This window comes from Ptychodera flava, chromosome 5, assembly GCF_041260155.1.
Source record: "Ptychodera flava strain L36383 chromosome 5, AS_Pfla_20210202, whole genome shotgun sequence".
Classification (NCBI taxonomy): Eukaryota; Metazoa; Hemichordata; class Enteropneusta; family Ptychoderidae; genus Ptychodera; species Ptychodera flava.
The window spans coordinates 11,818,958-11,835,037 of NC_091932.1; the positions used below are offsets into that span (position 1 = coordinate 11,818,958).

The 16,080-nt window shown below is 39.6% G+C and overlaps 1 protein-coding gene across 1 annotated transcript in view; it reads left to right on the forward strand.

Moving 5' to 3' along the window:
• LOC139133019 (transcription factor AP-2-epsilon-like) overlaps positions 1-16,080 on the forward strand; it is an 83,313-nt gene that overhangs the window by 15,045 nt on the left and 52,188 nt on the right. Inside the window, 1 exon segment of the mRNA XM_070699402.1 lies at positions 728-788. Coding sequence (XP_070555503.1) covers positions 728-788 — 61 coding nt within the window.

Below are 16,080 nucleotides of genomic sequence, written 5' to 3' on the forward strand. Positions count from 1 at the left end.
CTACCTTCTTTTATGGACCAACATAGAAAGGTGTCCAGACGATAGTAGGTTCTTTTTTTCTGACCGACTTCTTAATTTTGCCAGGTATTTGGCGAAATCGTCGCAGAATCAGAAGTATTGACTTCTGTAATAGCCCACGGCAATGCAGGATATTTTAATGGGGTTCATCATGCATGACGTATAAAGAGTCCAGAATTTGTTATTCATAACGCCGTATTTACATACAACATCAAAATTACGTGTAATGACCAATATCTAACCGAGAACGAGGCTGTCCTATTGTCTTTGCCATGTACCTCTCCCTTTGTGCTTTCTTTGTACTTGGGGTAATTGTTAGTGTAATGATTGACTGAAAATCGTTATCCGTGTCGAGCAAAATTTCAATAAACCCGCTGCCTTCTCACATTTTGTTTTCATTCTGCATTGTCGTCGAAAGTGATAGAAAAAGACGCTCACGCCAATGAAAGATATTTTAAGTAGCGTATTAAACCTAATAAAATCTAACACCTACACAATGTATCAATTTGTATGCATTCCATATATATAAAAACCTTGTTTTTGAAACACAGACACAGCGGACAGAACAGTTCTTTGTTGTTTTGCAGAATCTCTCTTATTAACCCAAGCCCGTGCTCTAGTTCTTCGCAAAATTGTCATCGCCTTTGGCTGTTTTACTTCAATTCAGATATAGTTCACAATGTGTGTCTCTTTCTTCTCATTCGCGCAGCAAACGGGTGACGAGACTGGCACGTTTATCCCCGGCGAGCACAACTCCGTCATCAGAAAGGGTAAGTCTTGAGAATTTTTCACGCACTTTTTGCTATACTGTTTCTCTTGAAAAAATATTATCACTATTTTCAAAGATTTTGTTCAGGAATCTGGAGGAAAAATGCATCCACGCCTTTGCTGTTAGAGATATCATGTGTTGAGATTGTCTAGTAGCTCAGTTGTATTGTCTCGTCCCGACCGTGCAGTTTGTAGTATTGCTTTTTTGCTGCTGTTTTCCTAGTACAAATAGTTCATGTTTGTGAACGATTGTCCGCGTTCCCCGCGGTCTCTCAAATTCTGCCGGTACATTCAATCCCTCACGCTTAAGTACACGGGATTTGAGAGCTACTTGCCGCCAAACTGTGAACAGTTATTGTAGCGATGGAAGCTAATCCTAAAAATATATACAGAAACATATTTATCGTTCACGTCGTGATGATTACAACAAACGCGCCAATCTTACAACCTGTTAACTGGATGATTATCGTCTACAAATTTTACATTAGGTATTTATAAAAACAGACCGCAGCAATTTTTTTGTTTACATTTCGACTGGTTCTTTCTAAACACTACCAAATGTTTTTGAGAGGATTAAAATGGGCATCAGTTCCGATCAAAATTCATGTGCAGACGACAATTTTTGCCGCAAAATACTCAAAGCGCCGAAATGGGTCGTGGGCGAAGACTCGTTGAACTCGACAGGATTGTTATCGGTGTGTGTTCAGTGAAGTTTAATACATAGCAAAAAGGCTTCATTAAGTACTCCGTAACCCGATATGCTACTCATTTTCGCCCACCAGTGCGTCTTGGTGCAACCACACAATCTTCCCCAGCAGTGAAGAAACAACTTGCTGTGGATTTTTGCATTATAGTATAAGCATATGCAATTATCGTTAAATATATGCGCATTATATATAAATGGTCTAGAATTGGAAACGGCTTCTCATTTCAGACACATTGTCCAATCTCAGAACCGACCCAAGAGAAGCACGGTTCCTCCTCAGTCAATTCATCTGACGATTTTATTATTCCCAGATTTTTTTTTCAACCAAAAAAAAACAAAACTAAAGCTGAACCGCTCCGTCTTTTCCTTTTGTTTGCCTTCATTGGAGGGAGGCTTGCTAGAGAGAATGGCCCACAATGGCGGGAGGGTGGACAGGAGGTTGTACGTCGAGGTGCGTGGACTTTTGAGTCCGTTCCGTTGACAGATTCAAAGAGAAAACCCCTTGATGTCGTGATCCCATGAATGCACAAAAATGAGCGAAGTATAGTATAGGTATCAGGGTCAACATGTTTACTGGTATATTATGGGCACGAACAATAGTTAAAAGGTACACAAAACACAAAATGAGCACAGTTAATGAATACACGGGCAAGCGGTTGCTCTCTCATTGGCAAGAAAAACGCCAAGAAAAGCTCCGAAATGCCCCATTGAGGAAGTCACAATGCCTCTATTGTGACCGAGTGTTTGTCTCGTTCAATCACTGTGTACATGAGCATATCGCGGAGGGTCCCCGGTACGAGAGAAAAAAAATGCATTGGAAATTCCTGTATGATCTGGACAAGTTGACGATCAGCCCTTGTTTTGGTGAGATTGTAATTTTTATTTATTCAGCTCTTCATCGATGGTTAAGGGGTTACAACAAGAATAGCGTTACCATGGCAACGGGTAAAAGAGCTGGTAGGGGCAGACATAAGACTACTAGAAAACTGAAATTGTCATTTGGAGATCTCATCGAGTAAGTGGTGAAAGAGCGTGGAATCTTTTGCCTGTTTCATTGAAGTAACCCGCGAACAGAAGCCTAAATTTACTACACAGCAAAATGTCCACGTGCCCATAAGTAAATCATTGCCTCCAAGTTCTGTCGGCAGGGAAAACGTTTTCAACCCTTGCAAGCAGTTAGTAATGTAGACAGCACCGAGGGGGGAACTTCTCGGCTGCTCAGTTGGCCCGTTTGTAAGGCAAACACGAGCTGACAACGAAGGCCGTGCCGTGCGACGCAAATTAAATGCTGTGTTGGGAAAAAGGGCAGCGGGTGTTGCCGCGGCTCTTTAAGACAGACCGAACACAGAAGAGGCTGTCAAACAAAATATTGCATGAGAAATTCATATTGTGAATTCATTATTCATGCTGTTTCTTTCACGAGATGTGAAAAGACACTTGACTCTCTGCCAATGTGCCATTTCACGGGCGGCGCAGAGAAGCCGCCTGCATCCTTGTCACGACCAATTTCGACAAACAATCACGTCAACGCAATCCTTCTGCCATCGAGAATTACCAAACACTGGAAGTCAATGCAGGCGGACAAACAAAAATTGTAATATTCCATTTTCCAATTGGTATGCGGGTTTTTCTTAAGAGGGGTCACCCTCAAAAGGTGTCGATTGCCTTATGAAATTTGCACGGGGGAATGACCCATCGGAAATCCCCGGATACGTGTTAACACTTTGGATCAAGTTGGCTTTCCAAAACTGACTATGTCTTACAGAGCTATGCGATGAAATGACGTTTTAAACTGTTCTCGTTTAGTTTTTAGGTAAAATATTAAAACGAGTCACTTCTCATGAATGCGCACAGGGTCATAAATACATCTACAGCTTGTCACTGTTGTTCTGATGGCTTAATCTCCTCTCCTTAAACTATACATTTTCCTCTCCTGGGTCAGATTGCCATCAAAACTTTCCTTGGAACAATTTTCTGTCAGACAAATGCTATTTGAATTAGCCAATTTACCGAAGGACTGTTTCGTTTGTTATTTTAGGAAAGATGGGGTATTTAAAAGCGCTAAGCACAAAAGTTACACAATTCACATGTAATAATGACAGTAATTTTTAAACCACTCCATTTAATGAACATCCCCCTCAATGTTTTTAAACATTCTCAATCAGAGTGTCTTACTCATCTTTTTTAATGTTTTGTGATATTGTTAAGGGCAAGTTTTTTGTTTCGTAATTTGTTACCCTAATTATGTTGTGTTGTTAGCGGCTGTCAGACGAGAAGGAACTTTTAGCTTACTAGTTTTAATTTAGTTCTCAAACCGTTTAAGAAAACGTAATGACAGTGTCTAAAGATTTATAGAGTTGAGCATTATTCCTTCTAAATTACAAAAATAAAAAGTTCATAAGGAATTTCTCCTATTTGAATATCTGTACTTTGAATTTTGAAGTTTGTATAATGAAGAGCATGTTTCTGTGAGCTAAATGTAGGCGAGGTAGTACCGCCATTATTTCGGTAACACTGTTGACAAAATACAAAATAACGTTGATTTCATACTCTGGTACTTCCGTTTGTCCATTTTTTGAGATGTCAAAGGCTCGGCTCCATAAAGACATGATGTTTTAAAACCGTGAAGTTTACGACCCAGAAATCAAAAATTGTTCATTTCATAAAACATATTTATGTCATCAAAATGCGCAGATGTGTAAGATGTCTATAATTATACGGATCTGTGTTGAAATGGACATGTACTTTATAGATCCGAACATTTTAACCCGAATGAGGTGACTTAGACGCTCAGCATCCAAAAATAAACACCCATTACTTTTTATGTAAGTTTTTGTTTCATGTCAGATAAATCAAAACGAACAAAAAACTAGGATGGAATCGAAAGGAAGCGCGGAAAGGAACTAAAACGAACGTTACAGAGTATATGGGTTGACAGTTTTGAATTGAGGGGAGCGACCCATTTTTTCACCGCTCCTTCATCTGTATTGATCGAACTCATCACTTCACTGTAATTTCATTTGATCTGATTGGGCTTGAGAACAATCGCAGGGGCTTAATTGAGAGATCAGTCATCATACAAAATACGGGGCGAATCGAGCTGGAAATAAAGCTTTGCATAAAGGCGAATTACCAAGCCTAGTCGGCAGTTAAGTAGGATAGGTGAGCCAATGCAAACAAACATGAACTCGTTATGGCCAAGCGTAACAAATAAACAAATATTGAGTTAAAACGTCGTCACAGCTTCCCCAATGATTTGACCGTAACAGATGCCTATCCACTGAAATAATTATCTCAAGGAGAATGTGGATACATCTTGGCTACAAAACAGGGAGAGACAGGGGTAGAGAGAAGAGAGAGAAGGGTGTATGTGATAATTGATTGTCAAAACAACGACAGGCGTAGAAAAAGAAACATTTTCAACAATTTGAGAGAAGAATTTCTTGTGTGTTTAATCCAAATCTAAAAGACGGAGAAAGTGCATCCAGTTTCACAACCGTCGACGGAAGTGGTGCACCTCAAAGGGTGAGTACCATCACTCGCAGTGTATACGTTAAAACAAATTGACATCCCTGGAATTCCACAGAGAATATGAACCAGCATAAAACGCCCGAGAAATGTGCAGGGGTTCTTATACAGTGCCAAGTAATATGGTTGTTCTGTGACAGGGCAAAGTGTGTCATAAATTGAATAGCGTAAGAATTGATAATTCGCGATGTCCCCCCATGATATACATTAACCATCAAAGTAATAAATTGGTTCTGTTTGTCGCGCTTGGGATGATAATGGATTTATTTATTTTATGTGTTGATGACAGTCATTAAACATCCTGCATCGAGTCCCTGCAAAGTTTCCGGACAAAGTCATTTGAAAAACTTCCAAATTAATTTGCTCGAATCACATAAAGCGATATCATCCCTGATTGAACATTAATCAAAGATTCAGATGATGTTACTGTCGGTCAACCATAAATCTTTCCAAATTAGAAAAAAGTGTCTTAACTTATGTCGACATTGTTCAGAATCCACACCTTCAAAGGTTGACGTGACTGTTCCGCATCCTCCGAATGTTAACCTCGTTCGCGCGGGGCTCAACCTCGTTCGCATGGACTAAAATGCATGTGTATCAGCAATAGTTAATGGAGAGACTAATCATATATTTTTTGTTGCTTTGAGGAGGTATATAAAGCACAACTAGGGAATATTAAGATCGCCCAATGCGAGATCTTTCCCGAAAAAACAGAATCGATGACCTGTTTCTGTGATTTGAGATGAAAACCACGAGCACAGTAAGAGTGCCAAGCTTTTTTGAGAATTAAATGATTTCGCGCCTTTTTACATGTATATCCGACTCGCTGAAGATTATGTGCAGGGAGGCATTTAATCTCACATTTTGCTCTCTCTGTTTCTAACAATTTAACATATTGAACATTGAACAACGGCAGGCAAATACTAAGTGTGCATTTTCACCTCATTTAAAATTCGAAAAAATAATCGGACTAAATTTAGCGACTGGAGGCATATCTCAAAATTACAACTTCAGTGCATTGTTGATTCTTGGGATTCTTTTCTGGTTGTAAGTTAAGAAAAGTGAGGATTGAACGAAATGTTCAGACACGCGTGAAGAATTTGAAACTTTAGGGCCTCGTTATGAATAAATGAATAAATTATGACGCATTCTGCTAAAATGTGTGACGTAAGCAGATATTGTGCTTGCACTTTCTGTCACTCGTCTCTTCCTGTCAGATATAGGTCCTTTAAGTTATTGCGGTATCTTGGCCTGACGGAGTGCTTCGGAATTGCCCTCCAGACTCGACAAACTGTACATTCATAATGTCTGTTGACTCTGGCAATCCTACTCTTTTGTTATGATTTCTTGCGAATGAAAGGAGAATTGCAACTTCTACTGAGAAAGTCGCTCCACCGATAAGTGCAAATTAAGACGTTGTCGACGCAAAGAAAATTCAGGTAACCTTGTAACATGGCGTTGTTTCGATTCAAGCACTGCTCATCCAATTAGGGTCTTTCTTCTGAACTTAAACTTGAAGTAAACGTCCTATAATCCAGTTTTACGCCCTTTTTCAACTGAGAGAGGTATGTATGCCCAGACAGTCAAGTAGTAACAAACTGAAATAGCAAACTATTCGTAATGCACAGTCGAGATATTTTGCATTGTGTCTTTGCTCATATATATATATATATATATATATATATATATATATATATATATATATATATATATATACACACAAAATGTATATATATATATATATATATAAAACACTCCCCTTTTCAGGAGTTCTCAGATATCTTTATATGCATCAAGATTATTTGGTTGCATTTGCTCACGACGAAAAATAGCTTTTCTTTCCAACTTAGAAATTGCAGAAATTGATTTGTGATGTTATATGATGTCCGGTTTTCATATCAAAGGATTATTCTCGTTGTCCAAACATTAAATCGTGGGGCGCATACATGAATTCTAGATGTGTATTTGACCATAGACGTGGCGCTTCTCGGTCTTTTGTTTGACTTCGGTCTTTTTCTCTCATTCCTTCGGTTTTGGCAACGATTAGGATGATGTGGGGAGGTTTTTACAAGGCGATTACAGGTTCCGCTTTTAGGATCGAAAATTACCGAGTAATATGCTTACATGAGTTTTAAAGCCCGTGATAAGTTTTAAGGCGATCTGTTCATTCAATGACCGACAGTCAATGCGACTTACGAGACAAAATCCACTCTTTGTGTTGATAGACCCTGACGACAAAAAAACTGTAAAGTTACACGTTTCATAAACTGACTGTGCTTTTGTGAAAGATACTGTTCACGTCCGCGGTGTAATTATGGGCTTGGCATCCGGCGTTCTGTTCTGGTACTCCCTTTGTATTCCAGCTGATAGTCCTCGTGGACGGTGTGGAATTAGCCCAATCTGATTGGCTAAACTCCATTCGTGCCAAAGTTTCGTCGCGTTTCCAATAGGAAATGCAATTGGCCGCCGCCCTGCTGGCCATTTGCAGGATAATGAATACATTGCTGCGATTGGTTGATGCAACAGGTGATTTACAGTGACTATATTCATAGTGTCGTTGTTTTCCTTATTAATGAGATTATGGCTCCTATTCCATTGATGTTTTACATGTTTCAAAGTCAGGCCTCGGTTAGTTTCATTTTCTGCTGAGGGGTGTGGCCATTTACAGGGACGAAACGTTTGAAGAGCCCAGATCAACGACCCTGTGCTTGATGTAATAATAGTGTTTCGAGCCAGTCATTCAATCCGGTTCTGTTGGATTAGAATTTGGTTATGTCCGCCTTTTTTGTTCCCGGTGCCAGTTTACATCCCCCACAGCCCACTAAACTCAAAAGCATCTACCCTCCTGCCATGGGGACTCTGAGAAATGCCGCGCATAAGAAGGTCTCCTCCTGGTGCACTTCAGACGATGGGCCGCTGTCGGATTAAGCTACGCTTCTCGCTTTAAGTTTTGCCGCCTTTTCATGCTAATGCTGGAATTCAGCTCGCCGAGCGGCTGACATTGTTACTAGGGTATTTAACAAAGGCTTGACTAACGAACGCCAGCCAACACTATAGCTGCATAAAAGCCCCAGTATTAGATCCATTCACCACGAATTTAATAGTGCCTTTTTACACGCCAGATTCAGAAAACGGCTTTAGGACCATCCACTTCTGTTACCGGATTGAAACTTTTTATTAATTAGTTATTAATAAAAAACCCAGTCTCTAAGAAACCACACCGGTCCATTCATTACATAAATACTTCTATTGAAGCTGTTAATGTAACCGATTTGACTGAAGCAGCGACGCGATTAATCCAAATCACTAGCCCACCAAGAACCCGGCTGATACTTGTTTACGTGTTTTGTTGTGCTTTATTCACAGCCCATTCAGATCGATATCCAGCGACCTTGGAGGTCGTCGTTCAATGATGAAAAGCCCGCCAAAAATAATCACGACAAGGGGAAATGTTTAACTTTGTTACAGATTTTCAATGCGATGGACGTGATTTTTTCCCCCAAACAAATATAATCTTGAAACGTTTGTTATAACCCCCTTCGCGGTTTTCCGGCAAGAAATGCCGTGCCTCTGCATCGGGTTTAAGAAAACTGAACAGTGAAAAAAAAAGAGTTTTGAGGTCAAAGGTTGAACTGTCATAGGCCCAACCAATCAGTAGTTTTCTATAAGTGTGATCGCGTATCCCACATAAAGTGGTAACACTTACCGGATAATTTGATCTTAGCCTCTTCAATGTTGACCCCTTTCAAACCTAATTTTCTTCGACAAAAATTCTCGCGTTTAGCAAATTTTTATGTGGATATTAACTTTACTTGAAACAAATATAGGAAGACATCTTATCGATTTATGTACTTTTTTCTAAAGTTTTATACACTGAACGAAGATGTGTACATGTATGTATGTATGTATGTATGTATGTATGTATGTATGTATGTATGTATGTATGTATGTATGTATGTATGTATGTATGTATGTATGTATGTATGTATGTATGTATGTATGTATGAACAAATGCACACACACAAACAAACATATATATATATATATATATATATTATATATATATATATATATATATATATATATATATATATATATATATGTATGTATATATATATATAATTATTCTTTGCGACTGTCAATCTGTATGTGTTTGTCTGTGAGTGGGTGTGTCTGTGTGTCTAAAGGATATCAACCTTGAAAGAGACAATGAATTTTGCCAAAGTGGCGCAAGGGACTCACAGAAAAATAAACACAATATAGAGCATACTTGAGAATACTTAAAGCAAAAAATAATCAGCCCTTCCGTAAGATGTGTTTTTAAAGGAATATAGTAAATGAATGTTTAATATTTTATTATTTCAAGTAATTCAGCATTTCCTACTAAGCTCTTAATTTTGGAAAGTGTCGTGTTCATATCAGAGACGTTATAGTGAAATATCCTTGCATAACATCCTTGTACTGATCCTGTCACGGTAAACTCAAGTTTCTGTGAGTACAGAAAAAACTGCCTTCCACAGACGTAAAATTTGAAATATTAGAAAACATTGTGTGATGTTTCATTGATCAAGCTTGGAACTTTCGCTGAACATACAATTGGAAAAACGTGTAAAAATTACATTAGGAAACAGTCGTCAAAACGTTAATGTCGACGTGAAGGTCACCTGCAAAAAGGGTACACTCATGAAAAATGTAATTTCTCCTTCAAATTTTCTTTTTTTCCATTCGATATAGAACAAGTCAAAAAAATTTCCATGGAAAATGCTTTGTGCGTCTGGGTGACTAAAGTAAATAATATGTCAAACTAGCAAAACATTAAATATAGCTCTGTATATATATTTGTAATTTGTCGAGGGTAATATCATTAATATTGATTGTCGTTCGTAGATAACTGCCAAAGGCGAAAAAAGTTCATTTCTAGCTTGCCTGGAATCTCCTTCTCAAGGGTGCAAAACTGACGCGGCAATCCCTTTTTATATATTGCAACATTTCTCTAGGAATTCATTTGAATATGGATTGCTTTATCAGGCTGACGTATTTCGATAAGTTCATGTCCACAAAATTGTCCCCGATGGAAAAAAATTCTCAGCCATGGCATTGAATCGCTTGTGTATTTACCGCTGTTGCATAGTGTAGGTGGAATTACAATATTTGTCGATAGTAGTCAGATGCGGGTCCAATATTCAGACAGGGCAACGGTAAGAAAGCAAACACCTTGCCCGCTTGAGATTTAAGACAATTTTCAGGGGTTAGACCAAGTGTAAACTACAATTTTTATCATCCGTCGGCTGGAATTAATCCCGTTTTCAGTGCTTTGCCGGGCAGCGTCAGTCGTAACTGCGCTTTACGTCTCTCTCCCTCACATCACTTTTACTGTTCCCTTTCTCCAAAACACCATTTTTCACGATAAATTATGACACACCTCTCGGAGGACCCAAGTGTCGTGTCGAAGCAATTCTTATAAATTCAGCCATAAAATGTGACACCTTATTCTCTCTCACGATCTTCAATTAATTACGTTTTAGGTTGATAAAACACCCAAAAACTGACAACATGACTAAACGGGTCTCATGACAACGATAGCAATTTTGGCTGATGACTCCAGTCCCGGGAGGACAGACGATCCCGCACGTTGTTTTCCTTACTGATTATCTCTCTTATTTCCCTGGTTTTTACTCTAAAAAACCACTCCTTTGGCGTCACAAATTTCAAAGCTCGATATTTTATTTTTTTTCGAAATCGACCCGTGCAGACGATCAAAGCTTTGTTTCTTTGTGTATGAATACAGCCTGGGGCCAATATTTGAAGGCTTGCCCGTCCCTCTATGATCCCATTTTTTTAGCTTTCAGTTTTGTCATTTGAGTTGTTCCACAAAGGCAGTGTCGTTATCCGTACACGCTCTCGAAGCACGCCATGCCCCGTGCCTCGTTCTCATTGCCTCCCGGACTAATCTAAGTCATGGTCTTGATCAGAGAGTTTTCCCCGTTTTTCTGCTGTCTCTTTCTTTCCTAGTAAATTTGGCGTGTTTTTGGCAGTGCGATTGCTTTTGTCCTCGGCATAATAGGCTACTTGTTGTAATGGTTTTTTCATGGACTCGCTGGCAGGCAAAACGTCTTCGGCTATTGTGATCTGACAAGTTACAAAACAAATGCAAGGCTTGCCTAGTAACAGGTGTTAGGGGGGACTCGAGCCTCTTAACGTCCACTGATTGTCGTACATTCTGGTGATTTGTGAGCCGTTCTCACACGCGACAATTTAAACGATCTACCCAAATGTCTCGCTTTTGGCCTAATGGCTCAATTTACCTTGCCTTTACATTATTCTTACCATGTCGCTAACCCTCGGCTCCCAGGCTCACATCCCGCAGTCTCCCCCCTTGCCGTATCCGTTTGACACTAGTTTGTGTCACTCCCTGTGTATCTCTTGCTATAACTCTATTCCCTGTCCCTAACCCATCTCTATCCATTCTCCCCATTTCCCTCGCTATTTTCCACTTCTGTAATCCGTCCCTCTCTCTCTCTCTCTCTCTCTCTCTCTCTCTCTCTCTCTCTCTCTCTCTCTCTCTCTCTCTCTCTCTCTCTCTCTCTCTCTTCTCTCTCTCTCTCAAATATTTTCAAAAGGTTTTAGATTTCACATGTTTATTCATATGTTTGCAGTAATCTGTGTATGCACCACCGGTCTTTTGTACATGCTTTGACAGTTAAGGGGAGAAATCGTGTAACGGTATCGCCATTTTAAACATTTGCTCACAACACACAGAGAGCGAGACCGGTCCATCGGTAGCAGGGGTATTTGAATACGGAGGTGTTTGTGCACCCGATCATGGTCGCACAGTTATACGCAGTGCTATCAAGCTAGCTTTGGGAGTGACTAGTACCCTAAGGGGATCAAGCTATCGGGGAAAAACGAAAGAAACACAGACATTTCCCAGCATTCTCAGAGAATCATTTTGGCCATAAATAAAATTTTCCAGTGGGATTACGTTATTTATTCTTATCATAGAACCGTGCCTTAAAAATTTGACCCTTTTTGGTGGGATTTCCGTTCACTGCCGTCCTTGTATCTTTGTCGAGCAATAAACCAGTCATGAAAAAAATTGACAGTGGTGTTTTGATCAGTACAGACGGAAGCTCCAAAAGTATTCCAGATTTATATAAGCTTTCTGTATTTGCCAAGTGCGCTAGGCAAGTGAGCGAGAAACACAGCGATAAGACAAATTAGTCGAATCACTCATATAATTAGTTCATCGAGTATTGATGACAATACCCTAGCTCTTGACGTACGCCATCATTATAGCACCCTGCACGAATTACGCTTTAGATATTTCTATTTTTCTATTTGTTATTTGTTTTTCATGTAATGTGATTCTTTTGCATCCATAGGACAATTCGTCATAAACATGCTGGCATTATTTTCCCCCATCCATAAATATATTTCAGACACGCCTGCGCATGCGCGCGGGTGCGTGTCGGCCAACGCCAGGTTGCCGGTGTGCGTGTTGACGAAGCCAAACGGGTCTCGTCATAAAAATGTTGCTATCTATCGGGCTATTGTGTCACTATTGGGCGAAATCGTTGAAGAATACAAACACCTAAGTGGATTATATTTTTGTCAAGGATATCATCTAGTGTAACAGATGCAACGGATTGTCGCGTGCCTGGTCCTTTCAAATTCGTAATCTCTGCGATATTTTCCCAGTCGCATCCAACCACACATTTCTTTTTACCTACAAATCCGAGCAAACTTCGACTTTAATATGTATGGATTATGAAATGTTAAAGTCAAAAATTTAAATTAAATTGAATTGAAAGTCAGTTTAAAACAAACGGAATGTGTTTTTAAGCGAGTGAACGACACTATTCAATGGATGTACCTCGCCATAATTTTGGCAAGAAATTCTACTCGGACGAGGGGTTGATAAATCCATCGTTGGATAAAACCTGGAACATATTAAAGCGAAATACTCTTAATTGAACGAGGAAAGCATCTTAATGCAAATCTAAAACCGTGAAACCCGCAATCGTTAAGACCCTCTTCACTGGCCTAGACTTCGATATTTTTATGAAGTTTTAGTGTGTATGAAATTGTAATTAATTGTAAATTGAGAGACATGGCGTAACCATGGCAACTGTTGATTTATATCTGCCCCGGCGCGTTAAATTTATGTCAGCCATTCGTTTGGACCCGCGGAGTTTCACCTGTGTGCAGTTCGCTTTACTTTGCCCATAGTCATCAGCTGTAGCATTTGACAGATACCTGTGCCCGGAAACCTTGCACATCAGAACGAAAACAAATGTCGTCTGCCAGTTTTCCCGCCATTTTCACTTCAAAGTTTCACTCATTGCACGACATGTTTCTAGCCACAGTAAATGCGGGGGAAAGTGACTAATCTACCACACGCAGATACTCTGATACGCTACGAATAGCACAAATTAGGTGTTTTATCAAAAATAAGTCTTTTTATCAAAATTTACCCAGATAAACGTCATCCAATGCGGAGATGTTCTGTGGCCATACAGATGTAATCCCCAATTTTCGATAGCATTTACTTAATCATTTGCTTTCGTTTTCACCTGCTAATGTCCATACTAAATCTTATCTTCTAATAGAACTTGGTCGGCTCTTTTTGAAGCCGACAGATTACAGAACTCATCCAACCAATCTCGTTTTATTCTTGTCTGCTTGTAATCCGTTACCTCTGAGAAAAGTTTTTCTTAAGTGGGGGAAACTGTTAAAAACCGCCGTAGGACAAGCGAACGGTCGAGATAACTTAATGTACACTTTATCTAGATGCGTACACCGCGAACCGTTAGGCGAATTTCGAGATGTGCGATACCCTCCTTAAGGGGAAGTCATGAATTTTTCATTGAAACGTCGAGGAAGTACCGAAAAAAACCCTCCCCTGTTGGTGTCACGTCTTCCAAGATCACAATCTAAGGTGGCGAGATCGGCAACCCAAATTTCATTTCTGCGTGCGATTGCGATCTCAAATTGCCGAGTGCGTGGTCGTTGCATCTCGCAATCTCCCCAGAACTTAACACGAGATTTATCACACGAGAGAGCACCCGACCTAGCACCTTATACGGATGAAAGGATACCGAAATTTGGTCGTTGCTTATCAGAACAAAGAGCTGGACAAATTTCTTGATTAAAACGCACTTTGCACCTGGTTTAGCCGAGCCGAAGACAAAAAAAAAGTCGGCCGTCATCGAAATAATGAAAGTGTGTTTATATGATATTTTCATTTCCGAATTTATTTCGCCAAAACCAGATTAGTTTTACCGCGCAAAAGTGAGACATCGGCAGAAACAAAAGTCGCCGATCAGGAAGGTTATTCTTGAGGAGCGTCTTCACTTTATTTGAGATCGCCGAAAACAACACAAGCCACTTCGTTATAGCTCTGGGTTTTTTTTTTCTTCCTCTCTTTATCTCCGTGACTTGAAAGCCACGCACTGTCCGCATTTTCCGGGGTGCCGGATCGTCATCTTTGTGATCAGTTCGTTTAATTCGCCTCTGTTGCATCGGTAGTCCTTTGAAGTTGAGCTCCGCGGATTCTTTTTCACTAGTTCACTCAAAGCAAAAACCCATGCGTTTTATCCATTTCTCTGTACACGCTTTATTCATGTCACAGCTAATGGCTCGAGAAAATACTGCCTCTCTCTCGCCATCGCTTCCCTCCCCCCTTTTTTCCACGTGCTCTTGTGTTTCTCACCACTCTCAGAAAAATTGATTTTATTTCCCCCGAAGTTGACTGCCTGCTTATTTTTTTCATTATCGGCTTCTACATCTTTTTTTTTTCTTCTTTGATTTCCGGCGTTGACAAGATGTACCCAGCATCTCTCTATGTGAAAACTGTTTGTTACGTATCAGCGGTGCACATCTCACGCAAATGTTGCACGGCCCATGGAGACTTGATTTTCCCCCCTTTTCTGTACGCTCACTACTAATTCCGACTTACATTAGGGAGTCCTTTCCCGGCTTTTGATTGGAACGGCACGCTTTTGTCAAGATCCCGGTCCTAATGTGAAAAATCGAAGTTGAGAATTGCCTGAGTCAATCAAGAGACAAAGTATATGTACTTAGCCGTGTCTGAAGTAATAGTATGAGCTGTTATATATATATATATATATATATATATATATATATATATATATATATATATATATGTAATGTAATATCACACATATATCACAAATATATATATATATGTATATAAAAATATATATATTTATAAATGTCTGTACATGTGTGTAAATGTCCATTTGTGTACTTTTAAAAACATGTAGTTATGATTATGTGTATATATATGTATATATATATATATATATATATATATATATATATATATATATATATATATGTATATATTTTAAATTCTGTTCATAGGAAGATATATGGCTTACAAAATTAATGATTCTTTGAAAAAATCCTCACTCTGTCACTTTTTGATACGGAATAAGAGGACCCGTTGGTTCCTTGGGAAAATCTCGTTTTAGGAGGGAGTTTGGAAATCGCCGGTACACTCGGTAGGAAGATATAACTCCAGGGGCTGCAGTTTCGACCCGGGCATCCTCGTACAACAAATATCTTGTGTATCTTTATTGACTTAGAGCACTCCCCTAAACAAAGACATTATCGAGAGTCGGCTGTTGTCGGCTTCTACAGTCGGGGGGAAAGACTTAGTGCTTCGCTTCACACCTGTCAATATATGATTGGAACACTTCACAGCGATAGAGTGATTTCGGTTTGGTCTTCATGCTCAGCCATTTCCGAGAGCCTTTTTTTGTTTCTCTTTGTCGAGAACCAGGGTTGCATTCCGCAAACAGCGCCACGGAAGTGGTCGCTCTGCAGTGCTTCCCACAATAACACAAAAACTGTAGAAACAAGAAAAAACCCCTGATGTAGTTTTTGTCTCTCTGTACACTTGGTATTAACAGCTAGAGTTTCCTGGCAAATACACGGTAGCATGCAAATTTCCAGGGAAACGAAGCGTTTGGTTTTCTCAGAGGAGATGTAAAAATGTTGTGCCCCTTTGTGCATACCCTGTCAGCTTGTCTTTT